Source organism: Humulus lupulus, chromosome 7, assembly GCF_963169125.1.
Source record: "Humulus lupulus chromosome 7, drHumLupu1.1, whole genome shotgun sequence".
Lineage (NCBI taxonomy): Eukaryota > Viridiplantae > Streptophyta > Magnoliopsida > Rosales > Cannabaceae > Humulus > Humulus lupulus.
In genome coordinates, this window is record NC_084799.1 from 194,272,183 (window position 1) to 194,282,574 (window position 10,392).

Consider the following 10,392-nt stretch of genomic DNA (forward strand, 5'->3'; position numbering starts at 1 on the left):
CTAAAATACCGCCTGAAACTCCATAGAAGCTTGACTCAAGCTTCTCAAATCGTAATACAATCACCTCGTTGACTAGGATTAATTAATAACTTGGACCACGTAAATCTTCGTGTCCTTTACTGCATTTCTTTAAGTTTTTGTTTAATTAATTGATAGCAAAAAAGACAGATGTAATATTTATCTTGTTGAATCACTAATAAGAAATGACCTAGTAGATTTGAGATTTTTTAAAGTTTTGGATTATTACAAGAAATCATTATTATAACAATCGGCATTGATAAAGAGTGATATGGTCATTCAAATCTCCCAACAATTTAAGCACAGATATACATGACTTGTAATCTTACTACCTCAAATCCATAGAGAAGAGACTCCATATCACAAGTCAATCCCTTTGTAGTGATGATCAATGATGCTTCATATATGTTTTGTAAGCATCCAAAGCTATCTAAATACAAAAGCCCTCAAGGCACTTTGGATGGGAATGCCATAAACTTTAACTAAGAAATCCAATAAATAATTCTCCTCTTCAGCTTTCATTCTTTCAATCCTCTTCTTTCTTCTTCCGAGTTAAAGTCAAGAATTTGAGCTCCCATTCTCAAGGTTCTTGTCATCTGCAGCATCACTGGGAAGATCAAGTCCACTAGGAATCTTTCCAGGGTAATTAGTTGTTGAGGGATCTGAGCCTGCCATACTGGACATTGAAATTTTTTTTCACAGAATCAATATACTTTGAAAAAATTATTTTAGAACAAGCTTAAAAGAGAATACTCAGTTTGCCAGAACTGGAGCTTGGTGTTGGGATTTGACCAGATTACTAAAAGGCGGGATGAGTGATAATGTACAAAAGTCCCACAATATGATTTCTAAAGTGCATCTACAATTCTTTGTTCCTATCAGTGGAATGTAAACTTTCACAAGCTAACCTTTTATCAACGATGACCATAGAGCGAAGCTCACAGTTTGCGAAGCTGCAAATATGTTAAAAACAATAGGTTATTTCTTACAATAGAATGTCATAAAAGGTGATAACATTGTACTTAAAAAACTAGATTACATGCTAAGAATAAGTATGCACACTTACTGTTTGCCTATTTCCCTTTTCACCAAAGGATGACAATCATCTCCCAATGCCTTTAGTGTATGAAACAAAAAACCGCTGTGAGTAACAATGGCTATCTCCTTCTCTTGCCTTGTCCACAACCTGAAATTTTTACATTTCAATTATAAGCTTCATCTGTCAAATCAACTAAACACCCATATGTTTAATATAAGTTGTATGGTCTGGACTGGAGCACTGATTATTTTGTCTAGACCTCAAACAAAGTCCGGGTTAATAAACTTTAAAGGCTAAAACAGAAAAATGGACAGGGCATAAAAAATGACTAAGATGATGGGCTTCCCTCACTTTTGCTGACAAGATAAGCTCAAGTAAAGAGAAGCTCCTTAAACTTGTACTGTAAAACAATAGAAGTTTAAAAACACCATTCTCCCTTTCTTCTAAGAAGTATCTTGATTATGCCGTTATAAAGTCAAATTATAGAAAATTGCAACTTAAATGTAGGAGATCTAAGTTCTGAAAATTTATTTCATAGCATTGTAATTTTGAATTATTTTAGGGTCTGAATACATCAAAACAAATTCATTGTCCTACTCCTAGTAGTGACTACCAGTTCAGAAATTTCAGTCCTCTGGCTGTAACTTCTTCTATTGTCTCTCTAACAGTGGCCTTCCATAACACATCCTCATCACTTTCAATCTGCACAGATACAAAGGGTCATTCAACACACCACTCAAATATAACAGTCATCATACATGAAGTTATAACCAGTAAATTATTCCAGGTTATTTCGTCACATCAACACTTGCCAGTGAAAAATCAACTGCTGGAAATAGATACTGATATTCACTGATGCTTCTCCTCCTATCACAAGGATGAACTCCCTGAAACCAGAAATATTTACAAAAAAAAGTTAAAAGGCCTTGTAAATTGATAGGACTCTGATACCAATTTTTTTTTCATAAAAAAAAATAAAGAAAGAAAAAAAAAGTATGCAATGAAACAAATCCTGTGTTTAGTATGTGTTAGTGTCAAGTTAATGAAAATGAAAATTTAATAGTCAAAAACCTCTCCAAGTCAATGAACCAGAAAAATCTAGAGTAGCAATCAAACAATAAGCAACAAGCTAATTAATATAAAACTTGCATCAAACAGCATAAAAAATAATCAAGAAGCAAATGAAATGGTCACTATCTCCCCTCTGAATGAGATAATCTTTTTCACTAAACCCTTTGTTTCTTATCGAAAAATTATTCACTAAACATAATATATGCATTTTTTGTCCTTTGATTACAACTCAGGGATATACTACACTTGAAATGTATCCTTACCCCACTTATCTTTTCAATAAGATTCATGTATAATTGTGAGAAAGATATATTGTCATTCTTACATACCAGATGTTCACGACAAAGCTCTACTGCTAAGATTGGTGGGGCGTCAAGACTGGAAATTGCAGGACGTTTACTATTCCCTGCATTTGCTGCCATCAACGGCACTACATCCAATCTATCTGTGTAGCCCTCACCTCCAAACACTCCAACAGCTGTTTGCAGTGTCCTAGAATATCAAAGTTAGAATAATACGAAGCTTAGCAGCGTCTAACAACGGAAATGTGTTCTTTAGGGAAAGTTATCAGGGGCTCTTAGGGAAATGACCCATCATTGAGTTTTTTTTATTTAGTAAATGAGCATGTTTATTAACTTATTAACATAGTTTACCAAAATATGAACCTGATCCATCAACATGCTTTATCAAATTTTCAACATGGCTTATCAAATTATCAACTTGGTTTGTCAACATAGTTTATTATAATTTAGAGAAGGGTTGGACACTATATTAAAAGCTTAAAAGTGGATCATTCACCCAATATCCCAAAAATAAACATGACCACATACAATAGGCAAGTAACACAACAAATTGAAGACAACTGTATTCAGAATTGAGAATACCCTTAGCAATTTAGTTCTGATAAATGACATTTGGGAGCAATGGATTCATCAATTGTACTTATATCAGATTAAAGTTCCAAAGACAATGCTAGATTACAACTTTAATTTTTGTCATACTTCAATGATACAACAGTATAATTCATGTGTGACTTCCTCACAGGATGTGGTTTTAACATTTAACTTTATTTATATATATATTAACTCCTCCTAAATTCAAACCTGTGCATCAGTATTTGACACCAGTTGAAGATAACATTAGCATGAAAGGAAGCCATCATATTAACACATACAAAGGCATCTGATACTTTGAGTGGTACAATACTTCTAAGTTCTACTCCATCAGTGGGTTTTTACTGTTGTCTACCAACCACATACGATAACAAAGGCTAAAAAATTCTACAAACATGGATATGAGAGTTCGTACTAACAGAATAATTGCAACACTATGGAGATGAACAACAGGATAACCGATTAATAAATAAGTACATTCTGATTGTAACATACTAACATCATATAATACTTTTGAAACCACAAAGTTAAATGTAGTACTATAAAATGAAAATTCCAACAAAAAGAGGGTGCCAAATATATGATCTAAAGTTATTTTGAGTTTCAATGATTTTAGTATTTATTTTAACTAGGCTTCCAGAAGTACAAAAATAAGTCTAATCACCTTAGCAAAGGAGATACAATGACTAAATCAATCTTCTTGTAAAGCCCAGATGTATGAACATGCTTACGCAAATTGTCTACCTGTCAAAACCAAGAATACTAATGTATTTTTCTCATGGACATGGTAATGCTAATATTGCTTTTCGCTATTGGAAAAAGTTAAATGGTGGACACTCCTTTTCATTATTAATTCAAGGATTTTGCTGAAAGAAATATATATGATGACTGGCTTCTTACTTGCTGCCACCCCAATGGAGTAAGATGGGCATCGAAATAATCAGGATTCAAGTATGCTTTGTAGTTCTTATCTCCTTCCACATTGTGGATACCTTGGGCATGCCTGACCTGGATGTATGGTTTTATAAGAAGAAAAAAAAAATAGAAACCAATCTTAAGTTGTTCAAATTGCGGATTTAGCCATTTCAAATTTACAATAAACAATGTATCTAATGGGTGATCAAAAGGCTCAAATCTACAATTAAAAAGGTATCTGACTTGAGATGAGATGATTACAAACCAGGTGAATAGTTTTGCAACGGTGCAATGGAAACAAACTGGGAGTTGCACCACTATCCATCTCTGCAATTAAGGTGAATAACTCAGCTCTTATCAAAAGTTAAAATGAATTTCTTGAACGAAAAGCGACCACCATTCTTCTTCAAGGAAACAAAACACCAAATACATATCTAATAGAAATTCCAAATACATCAATTTACACATTTTAACAAGACAAAGGAGGAAAGAAATTACACAATGGTCAGTAAGTAGATGAATTTTAATTAATTTAACTGGCACCAATAACCAATTTCATCAGATCGAACACTACAGTCAGATCACAACTCAAATGAAAGCATACAGTAAAAAAAAATTCTCATTGGCTTACATTGATCATTGTAACATAATCACTACCCACATTTCCAAATCCAAGAACCATCACTTTTATGACCAAGGATTCCTTTTTTAAAAAAGAAAACCAAATGTCAAACACAGTTCCTAAATACCAAGACCCTTCTTCCGCTAAAAAAAGCCATTAACTTTTCAGCTTCATTAGCTACTAGACAACCAATAATTGATATGTATAATCAACCCAAGAAGTCACGTCATGTCAACCATGCAAAAAAAAATCCCAATTCCCAGTTCCCAGATCAGATATCAGATTATATACATACTACAATTCCCATCCGATCCAACGTGCATAAATTATGAAACAAGAACAAACCCAGATCAAATCAAACCCACCACAACAGAAAAGCAATCTACTTTACCAATTATACCAGAAAAGAAAATAGTGCAAACTCTGCACACACACATACATATAGATTTAAAGATTTAAAGGTGTTACCAGAAAAAGCAGAGAGAGAGGAGAAACAGAGAGACGAGAGACGAGCTGGGGGTGAGGTTGACGAGGACCTCAGTTTGGAAGAAGAAGAAGAGAAGCAATGGGAGGGAAAGTTCAGGACAATGCTAGTGGTAATGGACATGTCGATTGGGCGCAGACCAGACCCATTGCTTTTGTCTTATTCTTTTTTTATTCAGATTTTTAATATTTTAGGCATAACTATCCAATCTCCATCCAATTAAATTATTTTAGGATTTTTTTGGTGGGCCCCACACTCTTTTCTAATACTATTCTTTTTGCATCATCACTTGACTCATCTCATTAAATCAAATCAATTCGGTAGCCTCACTCATCCATTAAATTAAAAAAAGAAAAAGAAAACAATCAATTTGGTTAGAAACCAATCCATTATTCTAGTAGTAATGTATATTATATGTTTATTGTATTACTTTTTTTGCCGAATTTTTTAATTTCCTTCTAGAATAATTCTTTTAGTTATTCTTTGTTGTTTGATGTAAAGTTATACTTTTACCATATTGGTGGGGGTTCAAGTTGTCCACTTTTAGTTTCTTTTGCACTAAGTTTTTTTTTTTTTTTTTTCTAAATTTTCGAGTAACTCTTTCTCTCATGTTAGGTGCATTATTTTATAATACAAGTTATGAATTGGTTTAGTATGTCATTTGGTTGGATAAAAAAAAAAGGGGGGAAAATCTACAAAAATACACTAAAAGTTAAAAAAAATATGAAAAATATGGTATATTACAAAAATACAGAATTTTTGGATAAAAATACGGAACGACAAAAATGTAAATACGGAGTGACTTTTAAATCTTAAATAAAAGCGGTAAAATACAATTTTTTGTGATCAATGTTTACAAACTTATAAATATCTGTTACAAAATTGTAAATATCTTTTACGTGTTTGTAAATAATATTTACAAAAATTAGTTTTAGAATTGTATTATTTTGTACATAAAACTTACGAACAAAATTGTAACTAATTTTTTATTTTTGTAACAATAGTTTACAAATCTAGTTTCATAACTAGGAAAGATATTTTTGTAACTAACATTTACAAAAATAATTTATAGTTAAGAAATCGTAACCAAAATTTACATAAAAATATTATAATTTTTCATATGTTACAATATTGTACCAAAAAATTACAGTAAACATCAAATTTATATTATACAACTTAAAAATATAATTTTAAGATATTCATCATTTATAAAACACTTTATTATTATATATATTTATATAAAAATACAGTTAGAGAGTAGTGAATTACAATAATTTTATATACAAGTTTTACATTTTTGTAACAACAGTTTGCAAAATTAATTTCACAATCAAGAAGTTTATTTTTGTAACTAACATTTACATAAATATTTATAAATTTATTTAACATGATTGTTACAAAAATTTACAAAATTAATTTTTTAACTTTAAAATATATTTTTACAACAAAGCTTAAACTTTGACTAGATTAAGATTTTAGTTTAACATTGAGTGTTGAGATTTGACTAGCTATGATTTTCAAAACAATGTAATATTTTTTATCACTATCTCTCATACTACTATTAATATATGTTACAAAAATTTATGAATATATATATAATAAAATTGAAATATCATTTATATCAATTTAAATAAAAATAGGACTGTAAACAAATTAAATATAAAAAGTAATATTAATGGAGAGAAAAAAAAAAGTGAAAAATGACATATTTAATTAGAAATTTTATGTATGATACTCTGACAATAAAATAAAAAAGTAGAAGATAGTTGATATTAGAGAAAACTTATGACTGTGGTGTAAAATCACCGTATTTTAGTAATTAGTTTACATTACCGTATAAATCAAAAAAAAAATTCAATTACCATAAAGAATGTAATTTTCCAAAAAAAAAAAAGTTGTGTCTTACACATGTCACATACTAGAAATATCACATGAAATATTATAATTTGTGCTAACTAATAGTAGTTTTCATATATTTTAATTTAAATTAGATTATCAATATTTTTAAAAAGATAAAGAAATATCAACTAATAGGTCTATCCAATATAGTTCATTACAAAAAAATAATACTCATAACAAAATCAACCAACATATGCATAACAAATAGTTTACAATAATCAATAGAAAAAAAAAAAACACTAATAGAAACTTTAACTAAATGTCTAATTAAAATACCGTAATTTTATTATAATATAAAAGAATAAGAATCATAATTTGTATTATATTATTTACTTTAAACTAACTATAAAAGTAAATGGAATCATTTATGTTTTTTACATAACTAATAGTCTTAATAAATGTTTTAAATGACTAAATTATCATTTTATTAATAAAAAATAGTATAGGATAATATTGTAAAAAGATATATTTTTAAAGGGTAAAATTATTTTTTATTTAAAAAAAAATAAAAAAAAATAAGTGACGGAAATGACATTTATGAGGCAAAAGTATTCTCATTCTTCCAGGGGTGAAAAATTAAAACAATAATAATATTTGATTAAAAAATTATAGAGTTAAAATAAAATGAATAAATAGCAATTTCCCCCCCTCAACTATTACCTCTTCAGATATTACCCCCTAAATTATTTTCAATGTTTAAAATCCCCCTCAGATTATGAACTTCATTGAAATATGGTACCATGTTAAGTTCCAGTCAAATTTCCCGTTTAGTACTGACGTGGCAATGCTAGTTTGAGTTTGTTTAAATAATGAAAGAAAATTTTATACCATTAAATAAAAAAACACAAAAAGTAAATAAAATTATTTATCTATATATTCATTTATTGTCTTCCTTATAAACTGTGGGTTTACATCTCTTCTTCTTCACAATTCTTTTCAACCTCCTGTGGCTTGCTACAGTTGTGGAAGAAGTTATTTCAACATAAATGTCTCATTCTAGTAATTCTATCAATAGTAGAAGAAGGTGTGAAGAAATTTTGGAATGGAGTGGACCATCTTGTGATTGTGGGTTTGAGGCTGTACAACGCACTGCTTGGACAATAGATAATGCAGGTAGAAGATTTTATGGCTGCCCAAGATACAAGGTTGGTTGTTGTATTTGTTTTTTTTTCTTCTTTGATGGGCTTAAGATCTTCTACTTTCAGTTATTAATCTTCTCTAATTTATGTTACTTTTTAACAGAGAAATGTGAACGATGGATGTGGATTTTTAAGATGGATAGACCCCCCTACAAACATTCAAAGATTTGGGAATGATTTAGGAGGGTTGTTTAGAAGGCTAGATGAGATTGAGGACAATCTTAAGGAACTGCAGGGAATCATTGAAAAAAGAGATGAAGAAGTTGGAAATTGTTTTAAGTTAATGAAAGATGTGAAATTAGGTCTTTGTTTTTTTCTTGCAATTTTTTATGGTGTTTTGTATCTGTAATGCCCCGGATTCCCTATTATGGTTAATGGCTGGATTAGTAGGCCGGGAGGGCCATAACTGTTTAATTATGCCATTAAATGTGTTTATGCATGTTTATGAGAATTATATTATAATATAATGTTAAATGCATGCATGTGAGTCCACATTTGTTTACAGGGGTATTATGGTAATTTGGCCAGTTGAGGGTATAATTGTATATTTATATGTGCGATAATGATATATTGTGAGACCACATTATAATGTGGATTGGTTCGAGTATTCTGACATGAGACGATCGTTAAACGTGATTATCGGTTTGGTCATAACAGGTTTGAGCTCGGGGCTCGGGGTGAGTCTCGGGGTGATATTAAAGGTTATCGCGTTACCGGGGATTTTAGGGTAACGGGTTATGAAATATTGGAGTTTGAGGATATTGAGATTAGCGGGAAATGGGAAGCGTTAATTATAATTAACGGGTTAAGCTAGAAGTACCAATTTTACCCCTAGAGTAGTTTGAAAGGCTTTAGATGTCACAAGGGCATTTTGGTCTTTTTAGGGGAGGATATATATAAGGTTTAGTGGCTGAAGGCTGTGGAATAAAACAGAGAAAAACAGAGTTTTGCCTCCTCCATTCCCGTACATCACCCTCTTCATTGCTTCTTTGAGGTTTTGGAGCTCTAGTTGTGGATTCAAGCTAAAGGAACTTAGGGCTGGGTTGGAGACTTGGTTCTGCTTGTGTGGGAAGTTCAAAACAGGTTCTAAGGTAAGCTTTGACCATTGAATTCAAATTAAGCTCTGTTTTTGTTCTAGCTTTTGATTCATGGAGTTTGATGTGGGAAGTGAGAATCAAAGAGGGTTTTGGTGTTGGTTTGTTTGGGGTTTGATGTGAGTAAGCTAAGGGTGTTGTTTGGGGGTTCAATTATGGGTTAGGAAGAGGTTCTATGAGGGTTTAAAGGTCTGGTTTGAGAGGGAATTACACAGGGAGAAAAACTGGTTCGTGTGGCCGACTTAACCATTCTGGGCTGGGCGCCGCGGCGCAGCAGGGGAGCGCCGCGGCCCTTGGCGTTTGGCAGGCAGGGAGCCTCTCTGTCTGGAGGCGCGCCGCGGCGCAAGAAGCAGGGAGGGCCGCGGCCCTTGTGGCTATTTTTGCTAAAATGAGGTTTTTAGCTTGGGGATTCAAACCATAGGCCTCGGGGTTGGACCTAGTACCCGGTTGGGTAGTATTTGATGTCTCGGGGCTGGGATTTGGTTTGGGAACCCTTGGTTATCATTTTTTATTGATGAATCCTATATTTTGGTTATGACCAGGTGACCGTCGAGGAATTTAAAGGTTGATCGTTCTCAGGGGTCGTTCATATTATAATACTCACTCGAACCAGAGGTAAGAAAACAGTGTATGAATACAGTTGCACCCTGTATAGGTACATGACATGCATGGTTTGATATTAAGGCGTGTTGATTGATATATGTGGACATGGATTGCATATTAAATGCTATTGAATGCTGATTACCTGCTTGAGACACTGACTAGTCAGGGACCGACTCTAAAGTCGAGAATCATGCATTGAATGGCTCTATAGCATTAATGCCTGACCGACCCTAGGGTCGAGGAACTTATAAGCGCTTGCCTGGTCTACGACCAGATGATTATAGCCAAGGTATATGACCCCGGTGACTGTTTGTCACAAGGCTAAGGGACTTTGCCAGCCTTGAGTGGAGAGCTTGGGCGATGTAATGTACATACAGGGCCGCTTGACCGCCACGGTCGAGGAGTTCTCAGAGGGACTAGGGGTTTACCCTCTTTTTGCCGCTTAGGCCGGCGGAGTTTGTAAATTTGAAACCGTAGCGACTCTTTTGTAATACGAACTACTTGTAAACATTTTAAAAGGCTCATGAGCAGTTTAATTACTTAATGAAATGTACCCTTTCCTTTTACTGGTTTTCCACCTTAACCTGATAATAACACTTAGATCACGTTTTTAGC

At 32.5% G+C, this 10,392-nt stretch overlaps 2 protein-coding genes across 3 annotated transcripts; one reads left to right on the forward strand and one right to left on the reverse strand.

The window, feature by feature from the left end:
* Window positions 1–274: 274 nt before the first annotated feature.
* On the reverse strand, window positions 275–5,207 carry LOC133789012 (phosphoglycerate mutase-like protein 1). Of its 2 annotated transcripts, XM_062226718.1 has the most exons (10): window positions 5,027–5,207; window positions 4,202–4,263; window positions 3,922–4,029; window positions 3,686–3,765; window positions 2,458–2,620; window positions 1,870–1,944; window positions 1,671–1,759; window positions 1,085–1,204; window positions 927–971; window positions 275–694 (listed from the first exon to the last, which is right to left on the reverse strand). In XM_062226718.1, the coding sequence occupies exons 1-10, from the start codon at window positions 5,163–5,165 to the stop codon at window positions 577–579; spliced, it is 999 nt and encodes a 332-aa protein (XP_062082702.1). In that variant the 5' UTR covers window positions 5,166–5,207; the 3' UTR covers window positions 275–576. The 2 variants fall into 2 exon arrangements, with proteins under 2 accessions (XP_062082702.1, XP_062082703.1); XM_062226719.1 differs by lacking the exons at window positions 3,686–3,765; window positions 5,027–5,207 and having other exon boundaries at window positions 4,202–4,269.
* A 2,720-nt stretch (window positions 5,208–7,927) lies between these two features.
* On the forward strand, window positions 7,928–8,429 carry LOC133792504 (uncharacterized). Its single transcript, XM_062230415.1, has 2 exons — window positions 7,928–8,086; window positions 8,184–8,429. The coding sequence occupies exons 1-2, from the start codon at window positions 7,928–7,930 to the stop codon at window positions 8,427–8,429; spliced, it is 405 nt and encodes a 134-aa protein (XP_062086399.1).
* The last annotated feature ends 1,963 nt before the right edge of the window (window positions 8,430–10,392 follow it).

Coding starts and splice junctions, on each gene's coding strand:
- LOC133789012 (XM_062226718.1), bottom strand. CDS start 5,165: ATGTCCATTACCACTAGCATTGTCCTGAACTTTCCCTCCCATTGCTTC. Junction 4,030..4,201: donor GTTGCAAAACTATTCACCTG/GTTTGTAATCAT, acceptor CCATACATCCAG/GTCAGGCATGCCCAAGGTAT. Junction 3,766..3,921: donor CTCCATTGGGGTGGCAGCAA/GTAAGAAGCCAG, acceptor TGGTTTTGACAG/GTAGACAATTTGCGTAAGCA.
- LOC133792504 (XM_062230415.1), top strand. CDS start 7,928: ATGTCTCATTCTAGTAATTCTATCAATAGTAGAAGAAGGTGTGAAGAA. Junction 8,087..8,183: donor ATGGCTGCCCAAGATACAAG/GTTGGTTGTTGT, acceptor ACTTTTTAACAG/AGAAATGTGAACGATGGATG.